This window comes from Sander vitreus, chromosome 6, assembly GCF_031162955.1.
Source record: "Sander vitreus isolate 19-12246 chromosome 6, sanVit1, whole genome shotgun sequence".
NCBI classification, from domain to species: domain Eukaryota; kingdom Metazoa; phylum Chordata; class Actinopteri; order Perciformes; family Percidae; genus Sander; species Sander vitreus.
Window position 1 is genome coordinate 6,446,664 of NC_135860.1, and position 21,776 is coordinate 6,468,439.

At 40.1% G+C, this 21,776-nt stretch overlaps 3 protein-coding genes across 3 annotated transcripts; all 3 read right to left on the minus strand.

Annotated features, from left to right (window-relative positions):
* Window positions 1-1,636: 1,636 nt before the first annotated feature.
* Window positions 1,637-2,884, minus strand: LOC144518888 (uncharacterized). The gene is made up of 3 exons (XM_078251760.1): window positions 2,840-2,884; window positions 2,546-2,632; window positions 1,637-2,439 (listed from the first exon to the last, which is right to left on the minus strand). The coding sequence occupies exons 1-3, from the start codon at window positions 2,882-2,884 to the stop codon at window positions 1,900-1,902; spliced, it is 672 nt and encodes a 223-aa protein (XP_078107886.1). The 3' UTR covers window positions 1,637-1,899.
* Window positions 2,885-7,323: 4,439 nt separating this feature from the next.
* On the minus strand, window positions 7,324-10,646 carry LOC144518891 (uncharacterized). Its single transcript, XM_078251762.1, has 3 exons — window positions 10,587-10,646; window positions 8,703-8,798; window positions 7,324-8,372 (listed from the first exon to the last, which is right to left on the minus strand). The coding sequence occupies exons 1-3, from the start codon at window positions 10,644-10,646 to the stop codon at window positions 7,827-7,829; spliced, it is 702 nt and encodes a 233-aa protein (XP_078107888.1). The 3' UTR covers window positions 7,324-7,826.
* Window positions 10,647-11,690: 1,044 nt separating this feature from the next.
* Window positions 11,691-21,434, minus strand: pbx2 (pre-B-cell leukemia homeobox 2). Its single transcript, XM_078252228.1, has 8 exons — window positions 20,975-21,434; window positions 20,260-20,333; window positions 18,279-18,523; window positions 17,343-17,533; window positions 15,447-15,582; window positions 14,993-15,134; window positions 14,285-14,379; window positions 11,691-12,451 (listed from the first exon to the last, which is right to left on the minus strand). Exons 1-8 carry the CDS (start codon window positions 21,214-21,216, stop codon window positions 12,371-12,373), a joined length of 1,206 nt encoding a protein of 401 aa, XP_078108354.1. The 5' UTR covers window positions 21,217-21,434; the 3' UTR covers window positions 11,691-12,370.
* Between the last annotated feature and the right edge of the window lie 342 nt (window positions 21,435-21,776).

Sequence of the window (21,776 nt, forward strand, 5' to 3'; positions counted from 1 at the left end):
TTACGCGCAAACGGTGCGTAAAAAGCCATGCCTAAAATTACAGGAAATTTACAGAATTTTAGTTTACCTTAAAATAGGCCTATAGAAAAGTGTAAATTAAGATTTGTTGTCTTTGTTTTTCTAACGTGTAAAAGCTGGTAACCTCTTCTTATTGTATCCCAAAAGGACAGTTATTTATATGAGGCTGCATTTTAGATTCGGGCCTTATAACAAACAGGACTGACCTTCTCCTGTCATGCTGGTGGCTTTATTATGGATAAAAACAAACCACTTCATAAAAATTGCAGCATTGTTTTGATTTCCTAGTTGTATACTTCAGATCTCCTTTAGAATTTGAATATATTTTAGTTTGAACACTTTAGTATAGTCGCATTTTATGAAGTCATGGCGATGTCAAGACCTAAAATATCTTCAGCACTATCAGACTTATATTGAGCTGTAATTCACATGAATTTATTTGGGTTTATAAATGCTGAGCTGGCGCGTGCCTGGAACAGACCTACAACACACTAAATGTCTTCAGATAAAGAGACGTCAAAGGGTTTAAACTCTTTCTAGTAGGAAAAGAGGAAATGGCGCTGCATTTACAGCTTTGCTGTCTGTTAAAACTGACACTGATTCACTGCAGAGGGTGGCACAGAGAGGAGACACTTCCCAGGTTCCCACGAGCATTCTCCAACAATTAAAATGCAAATAAGTTACAGACCAAAAGACTTCCTTTGTTGTTTGAAAAACCTGGACAACGTGCAACGCCAAGAATTGTTTTACGCACGCCAAAATACATCGTTCTTTACGCAGAAAACAGTGACTTTAGCCTTAACAGCGATTCGTATTCTCAATCGCTGTAGCAGTCACTCTGCTGAACGCTCAGAAATAGCCCCCACCCTTACACTGAACAAAGTCAATCAACACTGTTTTACTCATCTACCTCATGTATATGTCAATCTTACAATTACAATGTTGTTATTAATATATTACCATTGCACTGAACTGCCTTACACTATATTTATAGCCTATTTAAATCTTAAATCTCAGATCTTACATCTTTTATACTGATATTGCACTATTCCTTCCCTCTCTTCAATTGTTATTGTATATTTTTTGTAAATTCTATTGTATTGTTACACTGTATACTATTCTTACTGTTCTTTCTGTTTTTATTCTTTATATGTTAAGTGAGTGTTGTACTTTGAGAACAAAGATTAACCGGAGTCAAATTTGTTTACGCAAACCTGGCCAATAAAGCTGATTACACTCCAACATCGTATTTAGTTAGTTTAAATTGAACCATGATTCTTAAATATAGGCCTACATACGTATACTTTTAATATAAAGCTGATAATCTACCATACGTGTAATAATAAAAGGCGTATTACGTTAAATGTAAGCATGTATTTAATGTTTGGGCCACCTGTATGCATGTTATAGTTTTTCGAACTAAGAAGTGACGATTAAGCTTGTTCTAGTGTGTGAAACGTCACCGCATGGCGCCTTTTATCCCCACGTGGCAGCACAAGTCCACACTTATGCTCCTCAAGACACGTGCCAGCAAACAATCAATTAACACATATGCATTGTTGAGTGATTTTTCCTTTTTGTTTATTTGCAGATGACAAATAAAATAAATTAAGGTGCAAAAATACTTCATAATAATATGACACAATTAACACGAGTTGGCCTGTAAAGGCCGTAGCAGCACTTGGTGTGATCATAATATATATACACAATATCTACACATTTATCAGACTTTTTACAGACAGCAGGAGACCCTGTTTTCAATATATTGCACTGAGTATGACCTTGTAGAGTCGAATGAAGAACACATGCACTTAAATAATAAATATTAATCAGCATGTTAGAGTCAATAAAAGTTCAGATTCTGAAGTAACTGCGTGGTGATCAGGGCCACGGCCTCCACATTGACTGGCTGACCGGTTGGTTCTGGGACGGGCTCTGTTTGCTCACTCGACTCGTCACTTTGTGGGGCTGTTGGGGAGTCGTGGGGAAGTGATGTGAGTCTCCATTGGTCTGAACACAACTGGTCACAGTAAGGGCAGGCGTGCACAGTCTGTGCCCGGACCTGTCCATCAGCAGCCGAAGAATAGACCTGGAGGACTTCCTGAGAAGCAGAGAGCTGGAGGAGGAATGAGCTTCAGTTCTTCTTTGGACGCCTGCAGAGTCAGAGACTGAATGGGAAAAGCGAGCAGCGAAAGATGCATCCAGTGCGGCACCAAGCCACAGGCCTTTCCCCTCAGGTCCCAGGAACTGAGTAGCTGTGTGCAGGCAGGCGGAGAAGCCGTCTTGGAATGAGTGTTTCTGGCCTTCTGCTCCACCATCACCACCTCCAGCTCTCGTCTTGTCTCCTTTGGCAGTGTTCTGCAGGAAGACGACTGTGTGCTCGAGTATCTCAGCTTTCTCCACTCTGCGCTGAGTAGCTTCCTATGACAGAAACAAAGAGTTAATACACAGTTCCACAGCCCCTACTAAAAGACCTTCAATCTTGTAGGATGAACCAACTGGCCACCTGAGATTTTGTGGTCTTTACCTGCCGCTGTAGCAAAAGAGTCTTTAGGCTCTCCAGGCTGCGGTTCATTCTCTCCCTTCGACGTCTCTCCACCTGAGGTTTGAGACTCTGCAAGACAGAAAGAGATCATTTAATAAATGAACAAATGCAACGAGTTTAAAGGCAAAACTGTTTCAGTCTTTTCAACAGTTATGCGTTTGTCCCTGAACAGGAGTAATGTACATCTCAAGAGAGATTATACAGATAGCAGAGCCTGTGAAGGGCTCAAATATTCTGAAATATTTAATGAAAGCATAAATGATACAAGTTGCTTACCTTCCTTTGGGCCTTTGCGTCCTCTGAATCCTGAAGCAACTTCATGATTGTATTCCAAGAACTGGTCTGTCGGTCTTTGAGTCACAGCTGAATGTGACCACAGAGACTTCAGTGACCGCTTTTAAGCCAAAGGTGGGCGGAACTTTAGGCTCCACCCACCACCTCTGATCACAGACTTCGTTTTATTTCAGTTTTACTCCATGCTGAAACTACTACACTCAGATTTACCAAGTCGTTAATGCTTTTAATATATTTTATAGCATAGCATTACAAGTAAACACCTGCTTTGTTGTGACTCGTTTTTTCCTGCAGTTTGGCAGTCTGCTCCAGTTTAACAGTAATTTGGACATATCAGTGGAAAGAGGCTTTTAATGTTAAAACATTGAAATAAAGTTAGAAATTTAAAAATACATATACATATACATATATATATATATATATATACACACGTCTTTTTAATTTCTACTTCAAATTTTTCTTAATTATCTATTTTAACACATTTTAACAAGGAATGAACGCAGACTGAAAGACGACCCTTCCCAAATCCGCACGTGCAGCTGCCCCGCAGAGTGTGAGCAGCACGCGCCTGTGACAGGTGTTACCAGCTTGTGTGACACATTTTACATATGTAAGGGAAATCAACAAGCATCCGCCAAAACAGCGTGATGCCCAGACAAATGACTGTGGTGACTTCTCACGCCTTTATTATGGACGGAGAAACGAGACATGCCCTCAGGCTGATACTGCTGAAAATAAGGAGTGTGGAGCCGAGAAAATCTGAAGAAATCGAGAACATTCACTCATTTACCGACTCACTGCTGCTTGATGTTCTCATAAAAATCTGCAACAAGGTAAACTGTTACGGTGTGCGTAAAATCCACTCTTTTATGCACATCTCTGCAAACAAAACCGAATCAAAAACTACAGTTCAAAGCGAAATCTATCTTATTTTATTCAAAACAAACAAACGAACAAACAATCTGCAAAGTCTGCTGAGAGTAGCATCTATGTGTCGCGCGTAAAATTACCTTTTACGCATGGCTCTGCATATACCTGTGAAATAATGAGATTAAAACCAAATGGCACATTTCATGATGGTATTCTGAGAAGCAACGCGTGGGAACCCGAAAGCTCTTCTCTCTCTCAAACACTCTTCGTAATGATGTATCGATTCTAACACGTAATAAAGTGTGAACACAGCTCCCTGCCCAATTTTCCCATGAGAGAGAGTTGAAGGAGCTACTCTAACATTTGCCCAAATTATTATAGGTTTGTCGGTGTGGACAGTCTCCCACATTCAGTAAGCAAAACTGAATCAAGTCGTTGTGTCATCTCTATTTTCAAGTACATTACATTTTGTCAAATGTAATACTATAGTTCTCTGTGGACAACCGAGGCGCGCGTAAAGTCTTTCCTTTTACGCGCGGCTCTTCCAATTAATGTGTTTAGTCAAAATAAAAAAATAACTCGTGTTCCCGTGTGCGTGTGGGAACCTGAGAGTCACCTCTCCTCCGAGCACACTTTGTGAATGAAGTATCGGTTTTAACAGGTAATAAAGAGAGGATGAAGCCTCCTGCTCCACGTTCCCATGATGAGAACGAGCTGGGGAACAACCTCCCACTGTCACACTCATTCAACATTTGTCTGCATGTTGCCATGTCGACTAAAGACCATTTGTTTATATATATTTATTGTCATTTGGTGTGGAGAACATGTGACCATTTGCCTCACTCTCCCTGCAACATTATAACCGTTTATCTTCATGCACATTGCTTATGCAAGCAGTCAGTTTTGCAGTGATGGAAGAAGTATCAGATCCTTTACTTAAGTACAAATACCACTGCATCAATGTAAAAATACTGTTGATTTTAGAGATTACTTATTGTTCAGTTAATGATTGCTATCTCAGATTTATTCTTGGCTGCGGGAGCGACCTGTGTTTTTTTGTTATTCGTTAAACTGAAATTCACTAAACCATTTTGAGACACACGTGCAGCAGCTCAAGCAGCACGCGACCACTTCACACCTAATTCAACGCGCGCCAGCTGAAAAACCCTTAACAATTGACTTATGTATTACAAAACACGCTTGTATTTATGATATTGTATTATGTTTGTACATTAGAGCAAGTCTTACTCGTCAGTCCCGTCAAGATAAATATTTTTCCAGCTGAATCAAAGATCCACCAGAGGCTGCTGAGCTGAGACAAACGTTTGTATCTTGCTTATTTATCAGTCATATATTGTATGGCAAGTGCCTATAAGCCTTCATTTAGAAAGACTTTAGAAAAACTTCCAATGCCATTGAGATAAGTCACAAAGAGTATCCAATGGTAAAAGTCAATATATTTATCTTCACTGAAAGTCACAATTTAAACCAGCAGAGTCCTGCTGCGTTTCATTCTGATCATTTAGTCAGAGACTATTTAACACCTGGGTGCCAATTAAATGCATTCACATGAACTTGGTGGAGGAATAAACACAGCAGTAATCCTTATTCACAAGAAAACAGACATTATTACAGCGAGTAGAGTTTGATAGAGGCATACTAATTTGTAAGATACAAAAAAATGACCGAAAAATTACACTGAAGAGCACTCACTCTTCAGTGAATCTGAGGCAGACCTGCAATGCTAATGAGCTCAACTAATATGGAACTAAGGAATACAAGAAGTAAAAAGACGGAGCAACCTCGGTGCGTAATTTGCATTTGAGTGACCAGTGTGTGTAAAGTGTGTGTGTGGGAACCTATAAGCTCGCAGTCCTCCACACATTTCGTTTAATTATGTATTAACACTAACAGATAATAAAAGTGCAAATGAACGCTTCGTTCTCTATTTCCCACGAGAAAGAGTCTCCCATGCTGTCTCACGCCCGTGACGTCCAGCAATGTAAACGATTGGCCTAATAAATAAAAACAAATTTCTAATTTATAAATATTGTCTTTTGATAAACAAGACAATGTTTTACTGAACGAGCCGATATAAATTCCTCTATTGTTTGGATTTGTGTCAAATTAAGTTCATAGTCAAGTTCTTGAATTTCCCCTTAGGGATCAATACAGTATCTATCTATCTATCTATCTATCTATCTATCTATCTATCTATCTATCTATCTATCTATCTATCTGTCTATCTATCTATCTGTCTATCTTATCTATCTATCTATCTATCTATCTATCTATCTATCTATCTCTCTGTCTGTCTGTCTATCTCTCTGTCTGTCTGTCTGTCTGTCTAGAAAAACTCTTCCATAAATAAAGGTGACTGCAATTTTTCATAATTAATAATTAACGGCAGGGCCTTATGATAGACCAAATATAGGCCTACTGCTCACTGCTTCCACGGGAATGCTCACCCAACTCTTGGCACATTTACTGATAACTAAATGGACATGTACCAAATTGCTAGCTTATAAAATAAAACGTTTTTTTTTTTTATGTCGGTTTTAAACTATCCAAATATTGCTTTTTGATGGGGGAAACAGTAATCAGGCGTAGGTGAGAGAAGGAATACTAATTACATTGAAAACAAACGTGGACATGAGCTCGAGGGGGTTTCAGACCACTCAACCTCATCCTGTCATGTAAAGAGTATGATAAAGAAAAGTTATTTTGACATAGTTGTACCTAATAGAAACGTGTTGCCTAGACAGCCTATACATAGGGGCTTGGTAGAGGTTAATGTATTTTTGTGTTTTTATGTCTTATGATGTACCTTAACTGTAAGACTGTGATTGTGTTTGTTGTTCTGTCATGAGCACACTGAGGCACATTCCAAACAACTAAGTTGTATGGCAATAAGGTATTTAATCCTGAGACTATAAATGATTCCTTGTTGAGAAAGCAAAGAGTTTAGTGCTGTTGCATTCTGAATAAGTTTGACAGGGACTAGGCAGTTATAAGTACAGTGTGTAATTATATAAGAAATTGTTATATAACAAATCATTTTATTTTCAGGAACAGAACAAGTTCAGTCAGATCTTTAAGACCAGAAAATGTACATGGGAACACTGTGCCAGGGCTGTATGCTTTAGCTAAATCTGGATTGTTATGTGATTTAATTTATATAACAATTATTTTGCTTTTTTTTTTTTTATTATTTTTTTTTATTCATGGTAAATCTGTTACACAGACTGCTCTGGGCTATATTATCTTTTTTAGTCTTGGTTTAACCCTAAGAAGCATTAGAAATGAGTAAATAATGTGTGAGCAGAGCTATCTTTGATGTCTCTGAAGTGATAACTGCTACTGAACTCTTTCAACTCATGGCCAGACTTCACACCCGGAGGATGTAGCTCTGCAGGAGGCCGCGCTTCACACCTCTGACTCCAACTAAAAAGAGCTGTCAACAAACAAAAGACCTGCATCTTCGAAAAAAACCAAACAATATGACACCATTTATTTTAAGAAACGTTTTTATTTTATTATTTTAAAAAAAAGAATACTCACCATAGGGAGACATCCAGAATAAATTAGTGTGCAAAATAGACAAGATATATATTTAAACAGAATACAAATTATATTGTTCACAGAGCCACAGGTGTCATTAATGCCAGCATACATCATGGCACACAGGTGAATATGAGGGGGGCTGACCCTCAGTCATTATCCACTTTAGTATCTTGAATCATGACAGCAGATGTAGCAGAGGTTTTTTTGCAGTACATGAAGGAGGACACAATCTCTTCCGCTCCAGGATACTCACTTTTAAATGTGTGTCCCAGTCTGGGAGAGTCCCTGTGCCATCAGCAGAATAGATGGCAGCCCAACTGACAGCGCTCATTCAAAAGCATTAAACAAGACTAGCGAGTCAACCCTATACATACAAATATGTATATAACGTTATGCGTTATCAGAAGACCAGAGGCCATTGTTTGCAAGACTACAATGCAAATGGTCATTTAGGAACAGTACAGCTGGCACCAGTGAATATTAATCAGTTGTTAGAGTCATCAAAAGTTCGATTTCAGAGGTCTCTGCGTGGTGATCAGGGCCAGGGCCTCCATAAAGTCTGACTGACCGGACTGCTCTGGGACTGGCTCTGCTTGCTCACTGGTCTTATCTCAAGCTTATTAAGTCTCTGAGCCTGTTGGGGAATTCGGGGGACCCCCTGCTGTACTGGAAGTAGATACGGATGAGCAACACTGAAGTCTGGATTGTGCTGTCTGTGCTTGGACTTTTGCCTCAGCACGTGAAGAATGGACTTTGTGTGTGGCAGAGAGCTGGAGGAGGAATGAGCTTCAGTTCTATTTTGAACAGTTGCATATTCAGAGTCTGAATGGGAAAACCGAGTGGCAAGAGATGCATCCAGTACTGCTCCAAGTCCCAGGCCTTTCCCCTCAGGTCCCAGGAACTGAGCAGCTGTGTGCAGGCAGGTGGAGAAGCCGTCTTGGAAGGAGTGTTTCTGGCCTCCTCCAGCTCTCGTCTTGGCAGTGTTCTGCAGGAAGAGGACTGTGTGCTCGAGTATCTCAGCTTTCTCCACTCTGTGCTGAGTCCCACCCTGCATAAAAACATCAATATGAGTTAATGGAGTCTGCTGGCAGTAAGAGGCCTGGATGGTTCATAATGGTGCAATCATTTCTTTACAAAAACAATTCTATATTTAATTGCATGCAACTGTTGTCAATTAAGTTCTTTGATGTCCTATTATGACTCCTCACAGTAGGACAATTACATTTTCATTTTTCACAAAGCAACATTACTGAATATTAAGGGATTGAGATGAGACAGTATGGCATGTTTAAGAGCTATAAAAATCATTAAAGTGTGTTGTTTTTTTGTGAAACTGAAAGAAAGATAGAATCCACATTAACTCTTTTCACAATATCTACAGGTGAACTCAAAGGTTTTTGTTTTTTTTTACCAGTTGTTGTGGCTCCTGAAGCAACATGGTCCTCAGACACTCCAGACTGTGGTTCATCCTCTCCCTTCGACGTTTCTCCACTTGAGATTTTATGAACTAGAAGGAAAAAAAACATGGGGATTTAACTTCATCAACAATCCATTTTCTGAAACACTTCTGTAGTTTCAACCAACGTATTATCTGTGTGTAACCATCAACATAGCAGTTGTTATATAAAGGGTATATAAACACAATTGATATCATGCATCGAGTTTTCTTTTTACCTTTCTTTCGTTTGTTGCATCTTTCGTTTCCTGTAACAGTTCCATTGTCGCTAGTGTGGTCCAGTGGGTCTGTCTTTATCCAGTGGTGACAGGTCAAAGGTTCCTTCACACTCTGCTACTGAGCAGGCCCAGGCTGCTTCTTTTACCTTCTCCTGGCCACTCACCCAGACTCCTCCCACCACCCGACCCAATTTTACAATCGCATCCACCTCCCCCAGCAACCACCCAGCCCCTCCCCTCAGCTCCTCGATCCCACCGTTTAATATTCCCAGTACTTTCAATCTGATACAATTGACTTGTTTTACAAATAGCTGATCTGAGGCTTCGATCTCACCATCATGCAACTCATCATCCACAAAAACAAGACCCAAGGGTATGACACCTATATTGCGCCCAAAGCTGTGCGTAAAAATCCATGCGTAAAATAACAGGAAAATACTAAATTTTAGATTTAGAAGAACATTTAAGTTAACATTGGTTTTGGCATGTAATCAGTGGTGCTTCATGTAGAAAAGCTGGTAACTAGTAAACTCGCCTTAATGTTTCCCGATATGCCAGTGATTTATATGAGAATTTGAGCATGGCCTTTTTCATTGCAAAAAACGATACTAAAAATAACAAATGTACACATCTTAACAAAAAAAGGCGAATTTAGAAAAGATTAATATCCTTAATAATTTGGGTTCTCCACGGTTATTTCCTGCGACAATAACTTGCGTGTATAGTTTTTGCCCTTTTATTGTAATGCTTGTTTGTTTAGGATCTTCATTAGTTCCCGAGGTCCTTCAAACTCTCTTTATAATGGGACAATACAATAATTAATACGCATGAACAATACAGAATAGGACATGTTATTCCCTATTATATAGGCTACATATTATATTTCAATATGATTTGCAATTTTCTTGGGATATGAGTAGCTTAATATGTTATAGGGTTGGACAATGAAGTGTAGTCATGTGCAAAGGCAACATACATTTTATAAACATTGTGACCAGGCCTACAGGAGCCATGTTAAAACTTTGTTCACGTGTTTGTTAAGCGGTTTGTCAAGTCATACCAGTAGTTCATGTTAGCGTTGGCATTCCACCCAGAGCATGAATGAGTCCACGGTCCAAACACCACCTGCCCGGTGGTGTCTGGACCGTGGACTCCCAGGCCCCTGCATGGTCTGGGAAAACACAGCAACCTGTATGCAGTAAAATCTGTACCATTTGTTTACCATTTGAGGTGCGAGTCACTGAATGAGTTGGCACTTCCACTATCCATCTGTTCTGCTTCTTTATTAACGAACCAAAACCTGGACATCTTTTGTCCATGATGACATTTCGGGTGCCAAATGGAGAAAATATATATATATATATATATATATATATGTGTGTGTGTGTGTATTATACTATATACTATGTATTATTTTGTCAAAATAATTTAATACACGTGGCTCACCAACATAACTTTCTGCTTATTACGTCTATCTTTCTTTCTTTCTCCTTTCTATGAACTACGCGCTCACTTACGGCGTGTGCTGACCCAGTGTTGCCATTCACACTTGACGCCTTTGCATTTGTTAGTCAGTCCGCAGGGTGAAGGTGTAACAATGGTCAACATTTTGCCTTCACACCTCAATGTCACAATAGACCACGCGTGCCATTTGGCCAGCTGTCTCGTGCTGGCGCGCCATTTAGCGCCACAGTTGTTCGACATTTGCTCATGGAAACCCTTTGATGCTAACCAGGCGACCGTGGGAAAGATGAGAGACTGTGGCGACGCACACGTGGCAACTTTTTAAACAAGTGGTTTTAACCCAAGGGCCCTTAGGGGTCCTTTGCAGATGCAGATTAATGTACAGCCTTGATTGCATTATAGATGGGGCACATGGATGCTACAGTATTTAACTCCACAACCCACAAAAAAACCCATCTCATCTTAACTGTTAGAGAAAATAGTCTATTCAGCATACAACTTGGAATTATTAAAGATTTAAAAGCAACCTTTTTCCTTTCTTTAAAGTTTGAATTGTATCCAACTATGTCTATTACAACTTTGTGAATATTTGCTATGTTGTGTAAATTCATTTGATATTGGTCGTTTTATCCTGTTTTTAGGTTGCCTGTAACATGAGCCAGAGTTTGCCTTTAGGTTTTCTTTGGCTCATTTACAGTTTTTTTTATGTTGATCACTGCCCTTGTCAAATAAACTAATACAACAAAAAGTAAATGAATGAAGAAATATGCACCATATCAGCACAATATAAAGTACATGTTAAAATGAATGTTGAAACTAGATTTTGACACAGATCTGCTACATCTGACGGGGCAGGAAGATTAGATAATTATGCAGAGCATACCTTCAGAACAAACTTCAGTGTTCTGAAATTCCCCAACATTTTTTAGTCACTAATACATTGGACAATACAATAACATGTCTAGTTTTTTTAGTATGTACCTCATCAATATAAAAGGTACTTCCAGAGAAAACTGTTCACAACGAGATCTGTGGCTTATCCAGTGAGCATCAGAAATCAGATTCTATTCACCTCCACTGTATTGGGATAAAGAGAAGCAAACATGTAAAAACTGGGCTAACAAAACCAAAACTATTTGCATGACTAGATACAGTTGGGAGGTAACATTTGGGGTCTTCTGTAATGTGAGTGAACCAACCCTTTAATAATGCCCCCTATATATAGTCCAGGACTTTTGACCACTTGACTCATACATACATCTGTTGTGAATACAGAGAGTCTTTATTGTAAAAGAGGTAGAGAGAATACAGGTGTTTCACTGTACAGAAAAAAAAGACAGCACTGTTGATACTCATTCAAACCATTGATATGGACTCACACACGCCTCATTCATTTTACAGGGACACATAAGCCCGGTAGAAAACAAAAAACAAAACAGAGAAACAAACGCACAAAATCTTTGGATATTTCTCTATTGTCCTCTCATTCACTAAATGCATCCTCTTTCTGAGCTGTTAAAATTAAAATAGTTGTAGCACTAATAATAACAGCAATAATATTAATGATATAGTGTGCTTAAAAACAATGATGCTGTCCCCGCCCTCCCATTCCCAACCACAAACACACACCTCAGTAACATGTCAAAAGTAGTGGAAAACAAACCCTACAACCATGATAATAAAACCACACGTGCATGCACACAACACACACACATTTTCACTCTACCATCCGTGCACTCAGCTAATCAATCAAACATAATAATGACCCGCGCTGAGCAGTAAGAAAAAGAAAAACAAAAAATACAATGTACATTTAAAATAATCAAACCTAACAAACATACAAAAGCAACTGCAGCCACATGGGAAGTGTGATATCATTCTGTCTGTCTTTCCGTCATCAATCTTTCCGTCGCTGTCGTTCTGTGCCAGTGGTCAGGGCCATCAGTCAGAGTTTTCCGAGTGGTCGCTGTGGGGCGAGGCACCGGACGGGGGCGAGTTTCGACCATGCCAGTTCCCGTTAGCCTGAGAAATCGAGAGAAAAATAAAGAAACAAAATGTGTCAGAGGACAACGTTGCACTTTTGTCATTGTGTCATTTTTTTTCAGCACATCCTGTTGTTTTTAGCACCTTAACCAACAAAAGGCGCATACTTAACATTACTGCCAACTATTCTTCTACACAATCTCAAGATGGGTTGGATTGATTTAGTATTTTCTGAGGAGCTACTTTCACGGTTAATGTGGGAAAATTAATTCCAAAAGGCTTGAAACTTATTTGAGTTAGATAAATTCATCACAATAAAACAAAGGCTGTACCAAATAGTTTGAAGATTCATTCATAACGTTGATATTTGCATTTTAAATCAACATTCATTATTAATTCTGTTTAAACCTGGTATTTCTGCACAGTTGCAAATAAAACATTAGGCTACACTAATGGGATCTGGTTCTAAAGTTTTCTTTAAAGCATAAGGCTGGAGTTACTCCATATTTTTTTCTTACTTCAACAAATGTCATGAAAAGACCAAAACCAACAATGTGGTTAGTCTCTCAATGTGTGTGTTTAAAATTATGAAGACATGAACATGTCATCCAGTGCAACAGTGTGGCTCATTGGTGTGTTTTTAGTAGTTTTTGGACAACATTGGAGCTATATGACACACAGGAATAAGATATATAACGTAGGGCTGCACGATATCGCGATGTGCGCATGCGCTATAGTCACATCGCAGGACGTTGCGATGTTGACGCTACAACTTCTTTGCTGCTTGATATAAAAGTAAACTTTCACCGTTCTCCTTTTCCATGATTGTTACTGGCCGACCCTTCCTCTTGTTATGGGAAGTGAGGCTCTCCCTGTGTGTAGAAAAGTACCGTAAGCAGCCGCTGACACAGTGATGCACATGCTTTTCCCTGGGTAGTGAAGCTACAGTAGTCAGTGTTTTATGTTCGCTGCAAAGACAAACTAAATCACCTGATTAATGCAACGTTATCACGACATCTCCCGGCCATTTTTCACCGCAGAAAGCTGCTACCAGCCAGGCCAAAGCTAACATAGTTAGCCTAAAGAAACAAGGCGTCTGTCCCAACTAACGTTATGGTTCGGAGCTGCGACGCTGGAAACGTAACACTAATCTACAACAGCAGTCTGTGTCTGATATAACGTCATTTACACTGATCTAAGTGCTCTTGGATACACAGTTTGTTGAAGAGTGTGACATGCAGGCTCTGCATGCTCAGCAAACCAGCAATCATGACCAATTTTAATCAGTTTATCAAACAACCAAAGCAGGCCCCGCTAGTCGACCACAACCTGACATTTAGAGGAAGCAACATGCATTATTAATATCATTCACGTTAGCCTGGATTGATATTATATGAATGCAATGGTGTCATGTCAGTCAACCAGTGTATTTCTTCCTAATTTCCCTCTCCAAAATCACTTCAGAAGAGTAATCACAGCCTTACTTTCTTTGGTTTTTGTAAAGCATTAAAGTTCAACAAAGACTGGTTCACATAAGAACATTTCCTTTTTCATTTTTATTTTCTTTGTAGATGCACTCCCCTACAAAATCACCCCAGTAGTTTAGAATGATTTAGTATTTCTAAATAGGGCTATTTATGTCCTCTTGTAAAAATTAGTCTTTTTTTCATATCGCAATATATATCACAGGGGAAAAGAAATATCGCAATGCAAGTTTTTTACAATATCGTGCAGGCCTAATATAACTATTATATATTAGTAATTCATTGATGGTTTTGATGTTTCATGGGGCAGGTTGACAGAAAGAAACGTATGCAATGTCACCAGCGTTATTATTTAAGTGTGTGTGTAACTATGAGTGTTATAAAGTACCTGCACTCCCATTTGGTAAGCAGACTGCTCGCCGTTCACAGGTGGAACCCCGAGGAACAGGTCAGCTGACCCGGACAGAGAGAAGGACCCAGATCCTAAAGAAAGACAAAACAAGATAGCAACTTTAGTAACAGTTTCAGTGTTGTTGTAGCAGTTTAGGGTGCAAGACTGAGTATGCTATTAATGGTATAACAGAATTATATAATGTGTATTATGTTGCCTTTAAATGTGAAGAGTCAGTATGTCCTACAACGTGCAAAAACTTGAGATAAAATGCTCTATACTATGTCAAGCCTCAATTTGTGACCTGTGCACAGTATCTTACTGGCCCTTCTGTCACATGTTGATTCATACACTAGCTCCCTCAACTAATCCAAGTCAGTAGCAAACAGGAAAAGTTTTTGCAGGAAAGTTACTAAAAAAAACAAAGGGAAAATATAAAGCAAATAATTGCGCAGCACACCAGTTCCGAAACACAGACACCAAAACTGGCATTACTGTTATAACTGCAAAATTGTCTGTTGAATGTGCATTTCCTCAATGCCCGACAGCGCCAAACATTTTCAATTTCCTGAGCCTCAAGTTATACATTGTGTTCAGGTAACCCATATGACTGACAAGTTCAGGGACAAAAGGGACAGAGACAAAGAAGGGCAGAACTGCCTCAAGGCAAGTTTGCATACTGTAACTTTGCGTGTCTTTTGGTACCTGTGGAGTTGGGAGTGTGCGGGGAGTCGTTGCCCTGTGGGCCCCCTAAGGCTGTCTTCATGGCATAAAGGTTGGCCTCTTCTTGGAACTTGCCAATATTTTTCTTGTAGCGGATTCTCTTGTTGCCAAACCAGTTAGAGACCTGGCAGGAAAAAAAAAAAGAAAGACTAAAAAGGTCAGTGTACACTCTTTGAAAGATTTGATTAAAATGAACACATTTCAGTGTTTAATTGTTCAACCCTGAGCAGTAGATTCAATATAAATAAATATAAATGCTTAAGCAAGAGTTAAAAACTGTGTGTCTTTAAGCGTGAATACAGACAAACTGCAAATTTGTTCACCTACGCTATACAGTACCTCAAATACACACAGCTTATTATATGTTCAACATAACATCAAAACCCCTCAACCTTTCCGTTGCTGCTTGTTCCTGAAAGTACAGTCAGTTGTTTACCTGAGAGACGGTGATTCCACACTGTTTGGCAAGTTCCTCTTTGGCTTCTTCACTGGGGTAAGGGTTGGACAGGTGGGAGTAGAAATACTCATTCAGGCCCTCTGTGGCCTGTTTGCTGAAGTTGCGCCTTTTACGCCTGATGAGACACGAACAGGTGATAAGTATTGGGGGGGAAAAAACAACAGATTTTTTTTCTATGTTATTACATTTTTACACAGCTACTATTTATAGTCTAAGATGTGGTTAGGGGTCCCTTGCCCCATTCTGTAAACTCAAACATACTGTACAGGTCTGAATGGCTACGGGTTATATAAACATGCTGTTGGTAGAATACGCTTATAAAAAGTTAATATATTCCACCTCAAAATATGCATAAAAAGGTGAAAACATAAAACATCAAATTAACATCAAATTAATTCTGAAAAAGGGGCATTAGCATAGCTGCATATTGCTGCTATTAGCCCAGAGCAATTACTTTCACTCTCAATTTTTGGTTGAAACTAAAACATTTGTCAAATTAGGAAATGTGTTGTAAAAAATAAGTATTACATTTTTGCAGTGACTCACATTCACTATTTAAAACCATAATAATAGCTGTTCAAAACCAAGCTAACTACAGCGACTGTCGGTAAAGGTGGGGAGGGGTGAGTACTAGCCCCTTTCCGACCGGAGGGATTTTTGCAGTTCCTAGAACATAACGTTCCTAGAACCCTTTTTTTCTCGTGTTCCAACTGGACCAATTTGGGGATTCTTAAGTTCCTCTGGCCACAGTTCCTGTAACTCTTCCAGCTCCTACTTCAGGGCAGGGTCTTTTCCCTTTTCAGCATAAGCCGCTTTCCGACCAAGTAGTTACAGGAACGTAGTTATAGGAAAAGTCCACTTCTAAAGAGCTCTACTAACTACTCTTCCCCCAAAACCGTTTTTTCCAATTGCATTCCCACTGGCCAAGTGGCCATAGGGACTGGTAGGAGGTAAATATTAAATCTAATGTATATAGCATATTTGTCATAATTTAAACAAGTCTCCCGAATAGAAACGGGTATCTCTCTCTCCCCCGCCTCTGCCTGCTGCGCTGTGGACGTGTGTGTGAGACTGTGTGTGTGTGTGTGTGTGTGTGTGTGTGTGTGTGTGTGTGACGGCCGGCGAGCTGCAGGACACGCTTGTGAAGTTTAACTCCGAAAAGACAGTTAACCACAGGTTCCCGTTAATCTTATGATGGACATGTGTTAAACGGCGAAGTAAAAGCCTCTTATTTACGAGAGCGGTCTGAGAGACCTCCAGCTTACCGCGAGGTGTCTGAGCATGACTGGCCGAGCGACGAGCTAGCGGCCGGGGCAGGCGCCTGCTGGCTGTCGCCTCACTTCATGGAGCTTCTCAACTTCGAAAACTTTGAAGCAAATTGTCAATTCGGCATCAATCTTCGCAAGACTGCCTATATTTGAAATCTAAACAGTTAATTTCTTGCCTAAAACGTTGTCAGAAGTGAAACTAGTGATGAATAAGATGGCGAAAATTGATAAAATTGTCCCGTTGTTGGTCTGTCTGTACCAGAAACCCGACCCTCGTTGACCTAGGTTCATATGCTGAAAAGGGAAAAGACCCTGCCCTGAAGTAGGAGCTGAAAGAGTTACAGGAACTGCGGCCAGAGGAACTTAAAAATCCCCAAATTGGTCCAGTCGGAACACGAGAAGAAAAAAAAAGGGTTCTAGGAATTTTATGTTGTAGTAACTGCAAAAATCCCTCCGGTCGGAAAGCGGCTTATGTTTAGAAGTGGACTGTTCCTAGAACTACGTTCCTGTAACTACTTGGTCGGAAAGAAGCTCTTGATACTGAAAAGAGTTTTTCAGTGCAGTATTCCATTAAAAAAAAAGAAGAAAACCACACACGCCTGCCTACCTGGCATCAAGAAAGCGGGACCTCAGGATCATGACTGCCTCGCATGTGCTCTGCTTCAGCTGGGTCTGGATCGTGCTGAATTTGCGGTGGATGATGCCGACCATGCGCTCAATCTCCCGCGGAGTCACGGGCCGTGTACGCGACTGCTCCCTCAGCAGGTTCATCACATGGGTGGTGAACTCGGTGCATGCCTGGGTAGGCGACACATCAAACGACGGACAGTGAAGGACAGACATGCGCAAAGCAATGAATCAATGTGTCATGTTGGTTTCATGTTAGTGTGATATTATTAATCAAAAGGCTATTTTGAATTTTACAACATGGCATTTAGTTTTCAGTTTTTGTAGAGAAGAAAATGAATTGTGACAATAAAATATCCTGAAAATTAGCAGGTTAGTATTACTGTTCTTGTCAGTAAGCATGTATAAGCATAATTACTGAAGGTCTTAGCATAACTGGTATGTCACACTGGTAAATTGAATGATCCAAAAAGCAGCTTAGCTCTATACAACTTTACTGTAGAAGGGATGCTTTTTTTGTATTACAGCATGCTCAACAGTCCACTTAAAAAACTGAAGATTTTAATTTATGTTGCAGGAAGAATGTATTGTATGTTGCTGATGAGTATCATTACAATAGTGGATTTCCCAACAGATCTGAATGGGCCTTTGAATAACAGCAGACAATAGGGCTTTGGTGTAGATTTTAATTAGTGTTTAATTTTAAAAAGCCTCTTCTCATACAGAGATATGAAGCTTATACCTGGTGTGTTTTGATCAGCAACATAAAGGCAGAAGTGTATACCCGGCAAAGAAATGTTTTGCGACTGAACTCTAGACCTAACATGCCAATGGATTACGCTTCTGGCGAGCAGCTTTAGTACAGGCAAGCGTGTACGGGCAATGTCAGCGCTTGTCTCCTGTTGCGACACGGTACCTGCTCATACTTCTCCAGCTCAGTGTGGTAGATACTGCGAATCTGGCTCAACTTGCTTTTGTAGTCGGAGTGCTCGAGCGAGCTGTCAGGTGACATCCCTCCCGAGCTGGTGGCAGCAGACACAGCGGCAGCAGCCCCGCCACCCTTTTCCGGCCCCGCCACACCCTCTGCCAGCAGCATGTTGTCCAATCGCACCAGCTGAGGGTCCTGAGGCTCGTCCTCCTGGGCGTTTCTCATTGACAGGCCTGTCAATAAGAAAAATGTCAACTGGTTTTGTGGGTGAAATATCAACAGAAGACTGTATGGATTTGTGTTAAGTTGTGTTACAGTACAGTCACATCACACTTCTGTCCTGTGAATATTTTCTCCATCTCCCAATGACTTTAACTGAAGCCTGTCCAGCAACTGATGAATTCATGCATGCATTTCCTGTTTTGGTACAGGTCAGCCAATAAAAACACAGATGGACTGTTTTAGGAGTGGACAAGTCATTACTCTATGTGCCATCTACTTGTTGTGTGCATCACTGTTTAATCACAATATTGATTTATTACTCACATCTGAACATCCCATTCGGAGCTGAGTGCAGGGCAATATCGCTGGACTGAAAGCAAATGGCTGCAAACTTTAACAGTGTCTTTGCAGTTTTTATTTTTATGTTTGCCTTTAAAAAATGGCTTGCTAACAAAGGATACCTTCTAAATAATCTTTTATAGCATAAATGAAGAGATCTAGAAGCATTAACCACCACCCTCTTATCTTTCAGTAACAAACTTGCAAGTACTGTACAGTTATCAAACCAACCAGCAACATGTATAGAACTGCCCTATAGGGATCGTATGTCAAAGAGACAAAGGTCTAGCTGCTGTTGCCTCCATTTTTATACCTAATAGCATTTTATATAATAGCTGTCTTGTTTCGTTTATCTTCCTTTACATTTGTTTTTGACAATGAAAGTAAAAAAATATATATATATAAATGTAAAAATATTGAGTTACTTTCAGCCAGAGTCAAATTCCTGATATGCATGTGTATGATTGTTTATGATTTTATTGGCTTCTGATGACACACTGTCAACCCAGTCTGATAACGCTGCAATCAGGGTTGCATAAGTAGTATAGGCGACTGCCAGGGAGCCCCCCAAAGTCCACACAACATAACCTATATTAAAAAGGCCCTATTTTCTAGGTTACATTTTATAAATATGTTAATACTAGCTACTCCTGCAGCTTCAAGTTCTCCTTCTGTCCCCTTTTCCTCAAACAAGCCCAGCGATGCAGCATCAGTTTCCCCTTTCCCCTCCATCTCAGCACAGCCCAGTCATGTAGAATCAAGCACTCCTGTCCCCTCCACCTCAGACAAGCACAGCAATACAGCATCAAGTGTACCGGTCCCCTAAACCTCAGCACATTGCTGGGATGCAATGTATGACAAATGGCTGACTGGCCATCTGTTTTAACTGAGTAGGTAAGAAAAGAGTTTGTTTACAGAGGACCGTCCTTGTGGGAACTCAGTACAGCTTGGCTATATTGTGCATATTGCACTGAAGTTTCTCTCATATAGGTTTTCTTGTGCTATACTCTTATTTATATTATATTCATACATATTTTAGTTTGCACTGGTTTCTTTAATGTTGTATTTTGTGCAATACCTTCTTTGTATTGTATGTGTAATTCATTTGATGTCACGTGTGTGTCAATACTGTTTTGTGTGTGGTTTTTTCTTTTTCTTTCATTTTTCAAAAATAATTCTTGAGAAAAGAATGCTTTTGTTCATCCTCAGCATCACAATTTATTGATACTACTAATGTTTTGATCCCTCTGGACCTTCGTCAAGAGTGTTATGTTATATTTATAAGATAAAAACGACCTTAACGACATACAGCTATGCAGTTTATGTGTGAATGTGAACACAATCATTGATGGTGTAATTGCATGATGATTGACACTGACAACATCAAAACTATTTTAAATAACGTTACCGGTTTTTTCCTTGATCTCGCAAAGGACGCTGAATAATGCAGGTTTCATTCGGTGGCAGTTGAGTGCATGTTTCCTGTGCATTAGGAAAAGAACGTAGCTAAGGTTAGCATTGCAGGGTAACTGTAAGCAGAAGTAGAGTGACGATATGCAAATTGACCAAAACAAAAACACAAATTAAGTGACCAACTACGTTAGCTAGCTACCGTGGCTAATTTAGCAAACGTTAGCTTCTGACGAACTAAAGACTAAGGAGGTAACACTGATAAACTATCTGTATACGGTAGCCTTTATGTTCGGTCGTATTTTCCTTTGTTAACCATATAGCTAAGCGCCTCAACATGGGCAGGATAATACAGTTTTAACGTTTACATTAGCGCTAACGTTAGCTACATATTGTAGCCTTAGCTAGCTAGTTAGCCTTGGTTAACGCAGCCTAGCAAGCTAACGGCTAACAATGGCTAACGTTACGTTAGAGAACATCGCTCCTAAAAGACATAGCTATGGGTTTGTAAATGACAGCAAATAAACAATTAGCATTGGCTAAAAAGCAACGTTGTATTCGTTAGCTATCGTTTTCAAATTAGTTATCTACTGGCTAAATAATCTAAACAATCGATTGAAGTTCGGGAAACTTTGTCGGAGTCGACAAAGCGAAAACAAACAAAAAAACAGCTGCAAAGCTGAAAAATAAAAACAATCAAAGTTAACACTAACTTTGCTTGTGCCTCGTCCAAACTTTGGTCGGTGATGGTCATTATTTGCTGCAGTATGTCACCAATATCTCTGCGGTTTTCATGTCCGTTTTCTGTGCCCTCGAGGCCCGAGTCCCCTCCGTCAGACCGACGCTGGGAAGGATGGTGAACCGAGTTAAGTGCATGCATCCCGGGGTGGCCACTCATGCCGAGTCCCCGGCCGTTGGAGGGCCCGTTGCCAGTCAGAGGCTGCTGCTGCAACATCTTCAGCGACGCACAGTGGCGACGACTGCTGCCCAACTGTGCTCACAGACACAAAACAATACCGGCTGATACGAGGCATCGCACAAAGCAGGGTCCCCTAGCGATTGATAGGAAAATGTACAAGCCATGACAACACACTACAGCATGTGATCGACAGTGCTTTTCTGAGGCGGCAGAGTTAGCTAACACTGCTAGGTAAAATGTAACCACAACAGCAAAACATCTGCACTGCCTGCATTTTCAGAAACCAGAAGTAAGTGTGTGTGTGTGTGTGTGTGTGTCTGTGTCTGTGTCTGTGTGTGTGTGTGTGTGTGTCAAGGAATACAGTAACTAATAAATGAGATCTAACAAAATAAAACGGAGATGATGTGCTTTATTTTCATCCTAGTTAGTTTCAAGCAACAGCAGAGACACATTCAGATTAAAGAAGCTGCTTTTTAATTTCTCTGGTTTAACGTCACGATCTCACTTAGGCAGCTGAGGCAGCTTCTCTCACTTGTCTTACTCTACTTCTCATTTTAGCTGCAAGTCAACAGGATGTGCGCCAAAACCACATCAAT